The 15,070-nt window shown below is 38.6% G+C and overlaps 2 protein-coding genes across 5 annotated transcripts in view; one reads left to right on the top strand and one right to left on the bottom strand.

Moving 5' to 3' along the window:
• MACROD2 (mono-ADP ribosylhydrolase 2) overlaps positions 1-4,039 on the bottom strand; it is a 2,023,701-nt gene extending 2,019,662 nt beyond the window's left edge. Inside the window, exon 1 of the mRNA XM_042931649.1 lies at positions 3,770-4,039. Within this exon, the coding sequence (XP_042787583.1) occupies positions 3,770-3,815 (46 nt within the window). The 5' untranslated portion in view covers positions 3,816-4,039. The remainder of the gene's footprint in view (positions 1-3,769) is intronic.
• SEL1L2 (SEL1L2 adaptor subunit of ERAD E3 ligase) overlaps positions 3,183-15,070 on the top strand; it is a 123,257-nt gene continuing 111,369 nt past the window's right edge. For 3 of the 4 annotated variants that reach the window (XM_042931642.1, XM_042931641.1, XM_042931640.1), the window contains exon 1: positions 10,857-10,999. In XM_042931642.1, the coding sequence (XP_042787576.1) occupies positions 10,942-10,999 (58 nt within the window). In that variant the 5' untranslated portion in view covers positions 10,857-10,941. Of the gene's footprint in view, positions 3,227-10,856; positions 11,000-15,070 lie in introns of those variants that run through there. The other variant, XM_042931643.1, reaches the window with a different exon arrangement.

Raw genomic sequence — 15,070 nt, 5'->3', positions numbered from 1 at the left:
ATTACAAGATGAATGGATTTAAGGACAGTACCTAGTTTCAGGTGTCTCTCATAAAATAATCACTTTAAAAGATTCTTTCACAGAAATAAACTGCCAAAGGTTTTAATATAAGTACAAGTGAATAAGAAATGGGGAGCCAACATTTGTCCTGCTCCTAGAACTGGCTTTTCTTCAGCCACATTAAATGATAATAAGATATTTTAATTAGATATGATAAAACCAAATCACAACACTACAATACTCAAAGGACAATACTGTATTGAATGTAAGATGCCTAAAGGGTATTCGAGTTGAAATCAAGAATATGGAATTCAGGAAAGAGGTTTAGCTTAGAGATTTTGGAAATTATGACCCAAACTTCTGGTCCTAAAGGAAGTTAATAGGAAAAGGTAAGGGATGTGACCAAACCTAAAACAAAACAAAAAAAACACCATAATCAGGGAGTGTACACAAAGAGGAAACTTAAATGCAAATAAATAAAATGAAATAAAACTTAGATGTCACTGGATGTACCAGGTGAATCAAAGTGCCAGTGATGTAGACACCGGCAAAGTTATAATAAGTAGAAGAAGGGAAATACTGTCAATTGCTACAGGAAGATCAGGAAGAATAAAAATCAATAAGCCATTGGTGGAGTCTGAGTGGCTCAGTTGCTTAAGAATCTGACTCTTGATTTTGGCTCAGATCATGATCTCCTGGTTTGTGGGATTGAGCCCCCATTGGGCTCTGTACTAACAGTGTGGAGCATGCTTGGGATTCTCTCTCCCTCTCTGTCCCTCTCTCCCTACCCACCTCAAAATAAACATTTTTTTTTTTTTAAGTCCTTCCTTTAAGATAGGAACAGAACTGAAAAGACAAAGGACATGTAAAGAAATGGACAAATGAGACTACAGGGGAAGATATTATGGCTGTTCGTGTTACGTGACATGAATTTTCTCCGTGAATTAAAAGGAAATGTCATGTGTTTGTGTAGGAGAAGGGAGGGGGGTCTTGATGGCATAGAAGCTTTAAGGAAATGATAAATTTGGAAGACTCACACAAAGGAGAAGGGATGACTAGCACTTACCAAAACACTACTAAAAAGTTCAGATCACTAATACAGAAATATTACAACATCAGTGATCGGGTTGAGAGATATTTTGAAGCAACTCACAGTTTTAGTAAATGTCAGAAGGTAATAGGGGAAGGCAACCAGGCCTCCCTGATTCCATTTATTTAAACATTTAAGTATGGACACTTAGAACAGAAATAAGATCAATAATAAGAAAATAAAACAATGAGATAATTTATGTCTCAGTTCTTAAAATTATAATACACATTAAGTGGTTTTAAATTATAGCTCAAAACAGTTTATTTAACATATGTGGACTTGAGAAGTCCTTAGTTATTTGTTTCAACAATGAAACATACTGAGGACCACAGACATCTATACAGTTTCTTTAGCATTACACAAAACTTGTCCTTAATGCTTCACCTTTACAATGAATCTCTGCTCTATGAACCAAGCACATAAGTAGGCAGACCTACGATTAGATGGCATACTGAGTAAAAGTATGTTTACAGAATGCCCTGACATTTCAATGAGGTGGGTAAGCCTTCCTTTAGATTTAAGTAACAGCTGCAAAAATATAATACCAGCCTCACAAGTGCAATGAAAGAAAAAAAGTCATGCATCCCATCAGCTTCTTTAATAGTAACAACCATACTGGAAATCCTTAGCTCCTTCTTTTTAAATATTAAATATTCCAAAAATAGACACCCTGATAAACTGAGACATACATTAAAGTCTTCAAATCACAATGTTTTTCCTTTAACATTAAACTTCATGCAAAAATAGGTTAGTTTTAGACAGGAGAAATTTACTTTGTTAGATACCTTTAATTGTGCATTTACTTCTTTATTTAGAAAATATTAATTTGGTTGTACTTTCCCCTACTGTTAGAAGAAAAAAAAAAAAAAATCAAGACATCAAAGATTCTAAAATGCCTGCTCTTCACAGTCCAAATATGTAGGTGTTACATGAAGGAACCATTGTAACATTGTTACTTTAGGAACATTATTATGACAGAAAAATAGTTCCTAAGCAATAATCATTACTTCATCAATAAATTATGTACTGAAAACAATCTCCATGATTTCCACTATTTTGCCTTATTAACAATACAAAACTAACATTCCAAGACCATCAACAAAAATGGGCACAGACGATCTTTCAATGCTTACAAGGTAAATCATTGTTAAAAGTGTGTTGAAAATAAAGTAACTACTACTGCAAAAACAAAGCAAGATTATTTTACACTAATTTATATCTACCAGGCTATTATTTTCAACAGCATTTGTTTTGTGACACCAGAATTTTTACTTCTATATAAGCCCATGATCATTAAGATAGAATTAAATGACATACAACCCAATCTTTCAATATTTTAGAGACCATTTTACTTGGATTGTTCAATTATATTAACTCTTCCCAGTAGTTCACTTAAAAAAGAATCCTTTCTTCATCCCCTTCCTCGGAATTATTTTAAGTAGGCCTTACATAAAGGATTCTTTTTCCACATTCATTCTCTTCCTTATGTCCACTGTTTGGCCTTAGTGTTCATAAAAGCCAGAGCTTGCAATAATAATCTACAAGTTTTAAGAGCTATTTTCAAGCAAATCAACTTTCAACCTAGTCACTCCATTATCCTTCTAATAAAAAGATAGGATTCTTCGGAGAAATTTGCACTACCCTCACCTGACCTCACTCTGGTACACAGGTTTAATCTATGTTAGCAGTAGCAATGCAAGTTCTCTTTGCTACTCTTCTGTAAAAAGCTACAGTGTGAAAAGAATGAAACAACTCCAGACACTAAAGTTTTATCTCAGATTTATCTAATTATGATGCCAGAGAAAAGGGGGAGAGGAAGAGAGTTGGTTCGCACACTTCTGTCTTACAGAAATCAGTGCCACTGTCAATCTAGCTGATTTGGATGAGCTTTGATGTGCACAAAATTCAGAGGCAAGCTCATTCATGGAGAGTGGTATCAGTTTCACAACCTTACTCTGAGCAGCTTCAGATTACGAATGGGGATGAAATACAGAGAAACACACTGCAGAGAAAGCCCATTCAGACTTCTCTGAAAGCACTTATCCTCGCGGACAAGACGCCCGTTTTCAGTTTCCCCTAGAGTTCCAGGTTTCGAAAGTCACACTGCGGCGCAGAAGGAAGAGGCCTGGAGAAGGGGTAAACGCCCGAAAGAGTAGACACTCTACCAGCTAGGGGGTGGGGGGCTAGAGGCGAGGAGTGAATAGTTGAGGGTGAGCTGGGCGCGAAGGCGCAGCAGCTGCAGCAGCCAATGTGCCCGCCGGCGGGCACGTGTGCCTGGGACAACCTGGCCAGGAGTCCAAAAGTCCCAGCTGGGGTCCCAGGAGAGGGTGGGGGACCTGAACAAGTTGTGCTGCGGCCCAGGAACTGCCGCTCAGGGGTCTCCGCCACCAGCCAGGCGCAGGCAGCCCCGCATGGGAAGAAGGTGACCGGGCGCGGCAGGCAGCAGAGGGGCGTGCGCCCACACGTGTGCGAGCTGCAGGTGCCCGGGGGCGGCGCGTGCACGCCGGTAAGCGCGCGCGTGTGCGCGTGTGTACACACGGACACGCGAGGGAGGCGGCACCGGCCGGGCAGGCGCGAGACGGGAGCTCGGGCGGGGGGCGCCGCGGCACACACAGCCCTGACCCCCGCCCCCACCCGACTCCCACCCCCCACAGCCCCAGGACTCGACGGGCCAGTTACCTTTCTCCTCTCTCCACACCTTTTTCTTCTTGTTGCTGGGGTACATGTTGCCGTGGGGGTGGCTGGCTTTAAGCTGCAAGTTCCCCAGGCTCACGGGCAAACAGGGTGTGTGTGGAGTGGGAGGGGTGGGAGGGGACACTCGGGAGGAAAAAAGTGCAAGAGGCTCCGAGTCCCGCGCCGCTCGCCAGTCGCTTCTCTCAGCCCGCGCTCCGCTTCGGCTCCCACCCGCCTCAGCCCCGCGGCCGCCGCCAAAGCAGCACCTCAGCGCCTGTCAACTAGGTCACGCCTCGCGCTAACCTAACACCCGCGCAGGCCCCGCCTTCCAGCCGCTAGCCAGCGACGCCTCCCATTGGCTGCACCGCCCGCCGCTCTCCGCTTTCCAGTCACCGCGCGCCCCTACTTCGGCCCCAGGGCGCACGCGCAGGCGCAGGCTCGGGCCCGACGCCGAGGACGTTGGGGAGCTAGAGGGGGCGGAGCCAGGGCGCGAGGGGGCTGGAGATGGCCTCGCGTTTTAGGGGGCGGGGCGTGGAACGGACGCCTGGGCGGAGCGTGAGGCTGCTGGCGCTACACCAGGCTTCGCTGCGCTAGGAGGACCTGAGGGCGTGGCCAAAGGGCCAGGTGCGCCAGGTGACTGGCTAACCAGCCGGCGAAGGCAGCCTGCGGAACTGGAAGATGTGAAAGTAAGAGGAGAATTGAGTCAGCGCGAATTGTTCGTGTCTACTCCAACTGACCAGTCTGAATGGATTTTATCAGATAATGTGAAGCTTTCCTCTTGGTGAGTAAATTATAACCAAAAAAAGTGAAAGGATCGGGAAATAGCTCGTCAAACTTTAGTAAAAATTAGTTTTCACTGGAGTTCTGTGAAGTTTGCAAAGAACAAAGATAAACTGAACTACTCAAGGAACTGAAAAGTAGTGGGCAACCAACATGTTACATTGGAAACAAAAATCTTAGATCAAAGGAGATCAACCAGAGCCAGGTCATCTTATCCTTTTGTTCCTTCTCCAGTTGCTTCAACTCAAGGCACTGGGTTAAAGGACTGGCTTGATTCTGAGTAATACTTACCTGTTGGTGTTCTGAAAATACAGTTCAGGTGGAGCCAACCAAAAAAGTAGGGTGATCCAAAATTTAGATCCTCTCCCCAAATGCATTACATTGCTAAATATTAGACCATCCACAAGGCTGATTTGGTGGATGTAGTGAATCCACATTTATTTGACAATTGGGGTGCTGTTTTATGTATTGTACTTAAGCCAGGTGTGTAAGAGCTAATATTTGCAACACATTTTTTAATAATAATAAAGGAAGAAAGAAAGGCCCCGTTAAGAATTGTAAAAAAAATGAAATGGTTTGAGTAACAGAACACTCATGAATATGATTCATGACATACTAATGTAATAATTTTTATTTTAATAATGCCTCTGCTTCTCTTTTTCTTTTAATGCTGTGAAATACATAAAAATTCATTTGGCTGGGAGAAATAAGGGAGGCTTCAAGAAGGAAGTGACATTTGGGCTAGTAATAAAAATATGCACTTATTTTTTGGCAATGGAAATAAAAGGAGGGCTCTGATTCAAGATACATTACAAAGGTAGAATCAGTAAACGCTGGTAATGGAATAGATTTTGGGAACAGAATGAAGAAGAGAAAGAAGATAAGAGTTTCACGGGTTAGTTTAGGAGGAGGATGGCAATATTATTAATATTAGGCAATTAAGAGCAGTTGCAGATATTGTGGGAAATATATTGAGTTCTTATTTAGAAATGCTAAGTGTGAAGTGTCTGCTGGAAAGTGCATCATACTGGGCACTATCTTTTTTGTTACAAGAGAGAACCTGTTTCCACCCCAACCTAGAGTTCATCTGTGCTTTCTTAGGAACCTTAAATATGCTACTGATTATTCTTTATTTCATGTCAACTCAAGGAACTAGAACCATACATCAACTTTTAAACTTTCTCAAGTCTCTTTCATGATAAAAAAAAAAAAAAAAATTGCCCTGCGATTCCACAACACCTTCCAGCTACTGCATCTCCTTTCTTTCCAAATGGTTGTCAATACCTGCTGTGTCAGTTTCCTTACATCCCACTTCCAATTTTTTAGTCCCCTCTCTTCTAGGTTCTTTCCTATTAACTAACTGAAATAGCTCTTGCTAAGGTGACCAGTGACCGTCACGTGCTATGTAATCGTCATTTTTCAGTCTTTCTCTTACAAGATCTCTTGGCAGCATTTAATACTCTTGACCTCTCATTCTTCCTTGCAGCATCCTTTTCCTTCAGTTTTTCTCACCCTTTGGAGATTCCTCCTGTATGGCCATTCCTTCTCAGTTTCCTTTACTGGCCCATCTTCCTTTGCAGCCATTACATTTTGGAGTTCATTAAGACTTAGTCTTATCCCCTTATCTCTTTTCACTTTATACTTTTTTTTTTTAACAACTTTATCCGTACTCATGGTTCAGTTATAATAGTGATTTTCAACCAGGGGAAGTTTTGCCCTGTAGGGAACACTGACAATGTCTGGAGACATTTCTAGTTATTGCAACTGAGAAAAGAATGCTACTGGCATCTGGTGGGCAGAGGTCAAGGATGTTGCTAAGCATCCTAAAGTGCATGGTTCAGCCCCCCACAACAAATCATCTGGCCCAAAATGTCAACACTGCTGAGATTGGCAATCCCTGAGTTATACCAATGACTGCCACATTTATTATTTTCAATAAAAATTTCTTCTTGAACTTTAGACCAATATGTGCTACCATATACTGTATCACAACTTTAAGAGGCAGCATTATGCACTGGCTAAAAGGTATTTGAAGCCAGACCATCTGGATTCAAATCCTACGTTTACCCTTATTGACTTTGTGACCCTTGGCAAGTTACTCAAAGTCTCTACACCTTGCTTATTTAAATTATTATATGGAGATGGTAATATAGTATCTACCTTGATTGATGTGAGGATTGAATGCGTTAAAACACATAAAGTGACTAGCACCTAGTAAATGTGGCAAAGATGCTCACTAATACAATTTTCTTTCTCTTGGCCCATAGAAAAATGATATTTCCCAGCCTCCCCCGAAGTTAGATAGGATGTGTAACTGTATGCTGAGTGGCTTATAAGGCAAAAGTGATGTATGCCATTCCAGGCCATCAAATCTTTTGTACGCTTATGCATATTCTCTCTTTTCATTTCATGGTGATCTCAGAAGCAGCATGTCAAGAAGGAAGGAGCTTGGATCCCTGAGTCACTGCTTGAAGGAGTATCTCAAGGATCCAAGGAGTACCACATCAAGCTATGATATAAACAAAACACTTTTATTATGTTACAGCATTGGTATTTAGAGGGTATTTGTTTTAGCATTAACTATTTTGATAAAATACCATTATCATTGAAAAGTGTTAAATATTAATATTTACTCTCTCAAAAGTACCTGAAATGTACCATGTACCACACTGAGCTCATGATCTTTCCCCCACACTTAGACTTCTTCCAGTGTCTCTTATCTCTTTGAATGGCTCATCACCCATTCAGTTGAACAATCTAGAAACCTAAACACTATCCCCGATACCTCTTATAACTTTATTCTCATTTCAAATGAACTGCTATACCTTCTCAATTTTATCTCCTGTATCACTCTTGAATTGCTCACCTTTCCAATGACACTGCAATAAGCTCAGTGTGAATTTAACTGGACTACTACAAAGACTTCTTAAGTGGCCCCCATGTCTACTCTTGCCCCTCTTATGTCCATTCTATGCCCTGCATCACATTTTCAAATGTGATCATGTTGTGAAATGTGATCATGTTGTAAATCACTGTTGTAAATTATTCAATGACTTTCTAGTGGTCTTTGCAATGGACTTCATTGTATTCCCCCAAAATTTATTTATTGAAATCTTAGCTGACAGTGTTATTATATGTAGAGACAGGGTGCTTAGGAGATATTTAAGGTTAAATGAGATCATAAGGGTGAGACCCTAATCCAGTAGGACTGTGGCCTTATAAGAAGAGGAAGATATATATACATATATATATAATATTATATATAGATTATATATTATTATATTGTATATTATATATTATATTGTACATGATTATATTTTATATTATATTAATATGTATTATATTTTATATATATTATATGATATATTATATATATATACATATGTATATCTCCATTCCTGCTTCTCCTCCTCCTCCTCCCCCCTTCCCCCTATAAATGCCATGTGAAGACACAGTGAGAAGGTGCCCATCTGTAATATGGGACGAGAGCCTTTGCCATAACCAGGCTATGCCAGCACTCTGAACTGTGAGAAAATTAATTTCTGTTGTTTAAGCCACCCAATCTATAGCCTTTTACTATTGCAGCCCAAGCTGACTTATACAGTCTTATAAAAACTAAATCATTAGGAATAGAAGGCTCATCACCTACCAATTATCCTTACCCCCACCACCCAATTTCTGGTTTCATTCATACCAACCATAGAGCTTTTCACTTCCTTGAACACATCTTATTCTTACCATGTGGCCTATTCACATGTTTGCCACTGTAACTGAGACATGATTTGCTTAGTGAACCCATTCTTTTTTTTTTAACTGTTCTTTTTTTTAATGTTTGTTTATTTATTTTGAAAGAGAGAGAGCACACATGAGCAGGTGAGGGGCAGAGAGAGAGAGAAAGAGAGAGAATCCCAAGCAGGAAACTGACATGAACTGTGAGATCATGACCTGAACTGAAATCCAGAGTGGGACGCTTAACTGACTGAGCCACTCAGGCACCCCTTAGTGGACCTACTCTTATTCTTATTCTTATTAAGCTCAAAAATCACTCCCTGGCAAAGCCTTCCCTAACACTGACCCCACCTGAGCCCTACCCACAATGTTCTTTTATATGCCCTCAGTGCTCATTTACTTCCCTATATAGCATTTTTTACACTTTGTAATTATAAATATATTTGAGTGATTCTTTTGTTAATATTTATCTTTCACTCTGGACTCTCTTTCACTCTCTGAGGACAGGAAGTATATCTTTTTGCCCACAGAGAATGACACAATGCCAGATACAAAATAGATTCTCAATAAAAATTATTGAATGAGAATGAGCGTCCATACAGAGATGTTGGTAAAACTGAGGAAGAGCACATGAGACCAAAAGAGGTTACCTTGGGGAGGCCATAATTTTAAAGCAAAGACTAAGAGAGTAACTGACCAGTGAAATTAACGAATGCCTGAAAAAGAATGGCATACATCATTAGCATATAGTAGGTATTCAATAAGTGAATGAATGGGTGAGGAAGTGATAGAATGAGTGAGAAATTGTGTTCAAGCAAGTAGAAAAATATTTGCAACTCAATTTTCAGAGAAACCAAAAATATGTTTTCAAGAAGATGTTTGTGGTTAGAAATATCAGATATCTCACAGATCAAGTAGGATGAGAACTGAGAAAAGATCATTGAATTTATAGTCTATGTAAATCAGTGAAAATAAAAACAAGTAGTTGAAGAAAAAGTGAAAAGCAATGAGAAGTGATCGTGGTCTGTTTTGTTTTGTTTTAATGTTTAGAGATTAAAGGATAAGTAGAGTACATAGTAGTTGGAAGGACACCAGAATCAAGGGAAAATTTTTCTAAGAGACATGAAATGAAATGAAAAGTGTTTAAATTAAGAAGATTGGTGACAAAAGATTGAAACAAAAAAGAGAAAAGAAGGACAAATGTCAGAAATACCAGAAAAAGATAAAGCAAATGTGGATAGAATCAAAAGTGAGGGAAGTCTTGGACTTAGAGTATAGAAAAGGCATTCCATCTTTTGTGATGAATTTGAAAAAAGAATGAAGATTCAAAAAAATTTTTAATGAAAAGAAAGTAGAGGGAAGATAGGTCCAATGAGTTCAGTTTCAGTGAAAGTAGGAGGCAAAATCATCTGCTGAAAGATACTGATAAATCTGGATCCAAATGGGGAATGCAAAAAATATTTGGAAAATGTTTAATAGATTACATTTAAGAGTTTAAACAAATTATATTTAGGCAATTTTTAAAAGTACAGAAGTTAGGAAAGTCCCATTTTGAAGTCCCTTGGTGAAAGGAAAAGATACTAGGGAATAGACGGAATAATGGTCCCAAAGATTTCCAGGATCTAATCTCTGGAACCTATGAATGTTACCTTATTTGGCAGAAGGGACTTGCAGATGTGATTGAGGATCTTGAGATCGGGAGATTATCCGATATTATCATGGTTGGCCCTAAATGTAATCACAAGTGTCCTTATAAGAGGAAGACAGAGAGAGATTAAAGCATTGGGAAACTAATTAACAAAGGGAGTAAACCTGCAAATTCAAGGCAATAAATATGTCTATTTCTGAAGTAATTACCTCTACACACTGTAAATGTTGGATATATTTTAGGCATAATTTCTCAGTTCCATTCCTTGGATAGTCTTAATATTCCCATGCTTTTACCTAAATATTCATTTTCATTTCTGGTTCAAGCCTTGAGGGTACTCACTTATGAACTGCCCATATTGTTAAAGACAATGAAGAGGGCATTTTTAAATAACTTTCAAGGAAAGTGTAATGAAATGCCTTTAAAAAAAAAATGATCACTGGAATTTGTTTGCCTTTGTCCCAGTAAAACCTCAGCAGTTCTTTACTCAAAAAGAGGATAAACATTTTCACCAAGATGGGGACGAAAGCAGACTTGATCCATATGCTTCCTGTGTACCATCGCCTTCAGATGTTAGAGTAAAGGATGATGTTAGGTCAGCTCACGTACTTAATTGTGTTTTCATATAAGTGCAGCTTGCAACACTGAAGGTAACATAAAAATAAACACTTCTAGCAGTTCTGAAAATCACTTGAATGTTATTGTAGACATGTACAAATTGGACTTCTGGTTTATTCCTTTCCTTTCAGAGAGCAACTCTTACATATCTTAAACATACTCCTTATCTCCCTCCCACCAGACTAGCAGACTAGATATGGTTCCCTCCCCGTACCCTGCTCTCTCCAGTAGCTGCCTTCTTTCCAGTTGAAAGGAACTTTCTGGCAGCTCATTGGCCCAAGAATAAGGAAATGGTTGCTTAGCAACCAAATCCTGACCCCTGCAAACCTGTAAAGAGGAAACTTGTGGGCCAGCCACCTAGTTCTGCCTGTGTTATAAGTAAGGAGGAACTGCTTATGAGAAGATGAAGCCCCTGTCCCTGTTAATAGAGATATTGATCATTCTTGGGGTCATGATTAGAAGTAAGTTTTTGTTTTTTTCTGTCTTTATGGTTGTCTATGAGGGTCTTCTCTCTTTAACGGTAGTAAGGGTAGAAGCTGATTCGAAGATCATAAGTAACCTCACTATACTCCCAATTGATACCATTTGGGGGGTAAGTACTTAAGAATATCCAAACAGGATAGAAATCAGTGATACTCTTATTTAGGATAATACCTGGCAAAGATGTGTGTATGAGAGAAAGAGGAGGGAGGGAGAAAGGGAAGGAGGGAAAAATAGAAAAGATTGAGCAATTTATGAGGAAAGCATTAAAGTAATTTTTATAGAGTAGGGATATTTGAGACAGGTTGTTAAATTTTGTTGAATCCAGAATATTATGAATATTTAGTTCCAGGACTTTAATGGAAAAGTAGAGGACTCAAAGAGTTATAAAGTGCATTAATTTATATTCTTACAGCCTTTAATCTTTTCACAGTAACATTTGTATTTCCAAAGTTTCCAGGATTTCTAACTAGTTACTATCTTAAAATGGAAATTATTTTCCAGTCTTGTTTCTCTGGCCTTTTATTGAATTAATTTTTACTCAGTCCTCAGATAATTTACTCTTCCTGAATTCAACCTAAGAAATATTCATGTACATTTAATCCAAGAATGCAAGGTTGGTATAATATCCAAAAATTAATTAATGTAACACACCATATCAATAGAGTGAAAGATAAAGACCACACACGGTCATCTCAATTGATGAAAAAAAAAAAAAAAAAAACATTTGACAGAATTCAACATCCCTTTCTGATAAAAACACTCCTCAAATTTGAAATAGAAAGAAACTTCCTCAGCTTAATAATAAAAAGCATCTTCGAAAAATCCACACCTCACCTGTACTTGTGGTGGACAGGATGGGAAAAGAAAAAGTAAAACTATCTGTATTCACTAAAGACAGAATCTAATATACAGAATATCCTAAGGTATCCACTATAAAATTATTAGAACTAAGAAATGAGTTGAGCAAGGTTGCAGGATAAAAGGTCAATAAACAAAAGTCAATTCTATTTCTTTACAGTCACAATGAACAAAAAAAAAAATGAAGTTAACAGTTCCATTTAGAATAGTATCAAGAAGAATAGTTACTGGTAATAAATTTAACAAAAGTACAAAGCTCTTACTCTGAAAACTACAAATATTGTTGAAAGAAATTAAAGAAAACCCTAATAAATGAAAACACTTCTCAGGGCACCGGGGGGGGCTCAGTAGGTTAAGCATCTGACTCGATTTCAACTCGGGTCACGATCTCACAGTTCGTGGGATGGAACACTGCATGGGGCTCAACGCTGACAGCGTGTGGATCCTGCCTGGGATTCATATTCTGTGTGTGTGTGTGCGTGTGTGTGTGTGTGTGTGTGTGTGTGTGTGTCTTAAAATAAATAAACATAAAAAGAAAACACTTCTCATGTTCATAGCTTGGAAACCTTAATATTAAGACAGCAATACTCTCCAAATTGATCTAGAGATTCAATATAAAATCCCAGCTGACTTCTTTGCAGAAATTAAGAAAATTATCTGAAAATTAATATAGAAGTGGATGTTTTTAAACAAAAAGAACAAATTTGAAGGACACACACTTTCCAATTTAAACATTTACTACAAAGCTACAGTAATCAAGACTGTATGAGACTGACATGAGGACAGACATAGGTCAGTGGAATATCACTGAGAGTTTGGAATTAAACCCTCAAATTTATGGCCAGATGATTTTTGGCAAACATGCCAGGCAACTCAATGGAGAAGGAAAAGAATAATTTCTTTAGCAAATGATGGGGATGACTGGAGAGCCGCATGCAAAAAAAGTGAATTTGGATACCTACCTCACACCTAATGTAAAATGAGTCAAAGGTGTAAATATGGTAGCTAAAGATGTAATCTCTTAGAAGAAAACAGGCATAAATTTTTGTGACCTTCATTAGGCAATGATTTGTTAGGTAGATCACTAAAAGCACAAAAAAAGAAGAAACAGATAAACTAGACATCATCAAAATTAAGCATTTTTATGCTTCAAGGGACATCATCAAGAAACTGAAAAAAACAATCCACACAAAAGGAGAAAATTTTTGCAGATCATATATCCAATAAGGTTTAGCATTCGGAATATATAAATAACTTTTACAAACTCATCAGCAAAACAGCAAACCAGTTTTTTAATGGGTGATGAATATTTGTATACAAATTTTCTGTTTGGACATCTGCTTTCATTTCTCTTGGGTATGTACCTAAGGAATTGGATAGACATTTCTCCAAAAGTGATACAAAGATGACCATAAAATGCATGAAAAGATATTCAACATCATTTGTCCTTAAGAAAATGCAAATCAAAACCACAATAAGATGCCACAATGAGGATTTAACTATAACAATAAGAGTGGGGACTGAGAGGAGCAAATGGATGACAAGGCTAGAGAGAATAGTGACATAAGAGTCCAAAGTAAGAGTGTCCCTAGAAGATGGGCATGTCCAAATGCCAGAGAGAGTGTGGAAGTGAGGTAAGGGCCAACAAAGTATCACTGGATTTAACAACAGGGAAGTCTTTACCTTTCCAGGATAGTTTTATCAGAGAAGCAGGGACAAAACCTGATTTCAATTGATGGGAGTGAATAGGAAGAGAGAAAGTAGAGAGTGATGATAATTACAGAGTTCTTTCTGTATTATGGCACTTTGCAAGGTCAGACTTGAGTCTTTAAGAGATAATTTATTGATTGCAGGTCTACAGAGACCCAGGGAAGTAGTTAGGGGACAAGACGGTTACTTTACAAGCCATGCTATAAGACCTGTGGTTCGTACCCAAAATCAGGTTTTACCCCACTCTGTTTTTTCTTTTCCGGCCTTTATAACCCTAGATCTCCAGGCAAAACAGACAGGGCTGCCTTTTTTTCACTCACATATACCTTGCAAACTTGCGTATTGTTTTTTATACATTTTTTCACTTGATGCTCAATATACTTTGACTTCACCTATGTAAAATTATTGAGAGAGGGAAGCTGCCATAACTATGTGATTGTTCCTGACTCTGCATTGACCTAGGGAAAGTTCTAATAGAGTTTCTGACATTTTTTTTCCCTTTTGGTAAATCCTTAGAAAAAAGTAGTTCATTCTGCTGGAAAAAAATGCATAGTTTATTCCAAAGTGTGGCTTAGAAAATGGAAGAAAAATCCACAGTATTTTCTCTTTCCATACTTCCAAACCAGCTTCTGATTTAAGGTAGTGTAAGGTATATAACTGAGGCAGAGAAAAGACATTGCCAGAACTTCTGGCTCTAAATTATCTAGGATCCAAGGTTTTCCTAATTTGTCTATCTCTTTCTAGCAGTAATTCTTCACTATCATACAAGTTCTACAGTTAAAAAAATATATGATATAAAACAAAATGAAATAGAAAGTTTATAGCGATTCCCTGACACCCATGTAGCAATTCTATCCCAGTTGAAAAAGGCAAGTAGCTCATCAATCTGAAACTAATCAGAATTCAGAAAGCAATTGTCTAGCAATCATATCTAGGTCCCTGTCAGAGCCACACTAAGGCCAAGTCCTGGACGTGTTGCAGAGGATACTGAGCCTAAGCAGTACAAGCAGACTATATCTTACTGTTACATAAAGCGGCTTTCCGGGGCTCCTGGGTGGCTCAATCAGTTAAGCTTCCGACTTAGGCTCAGGTCATGATCTCATTGTCCATGAATTCAAGCCCTGTGTTGGGCTCCATGTCGATGGCTTAGAGCCTGGAGCTTGCTTTAGATTCTGTGTCTCCCTCTCTCTCTCTGTCCCTCCCCTGCTCATGCTCTGTCTCTCTCTCAAAATTAAATACACTTGATCTTAGCCAAAAGGCCGAGAAGTGATATCTCTCAAAAATAAATAAATAAACATTAAAAAAAATTTTTTTTAATGGGCTTGCTATTACCAGTGCTGTTTTAAATAACTTGTAGAATTTAGGAGTTCTGAGTTACCTTTGCTTCCTTTCAGTTCTTTTACATTATACTTCTAAACAGGGAACAAATACCTTGCAAGTATCTAGAGCATCTTTCCTTGAAGAGAAGCAGGAAAGAGCAC

This window comes from Panthera leo, chromosome A3 (assembly GCF_018350215.1).
Source record: "Panthera leo isolate Ple1 chromosome A3, P.leo_Ple1_pat1.1, whole genome shotgun sequence".
In the NCBI taxonomy this organism is placed as follows: domain Eukaryota; kingdom Metazoa; phylum Chordata; class Mammalia; order Carnivora; family Felidae; genus Panthera; species Panthera leo.
Note: the sequence above shows the minus strand (reverse complement) of the source record. Positions and strands in the feature narration are given on the sequence as shown.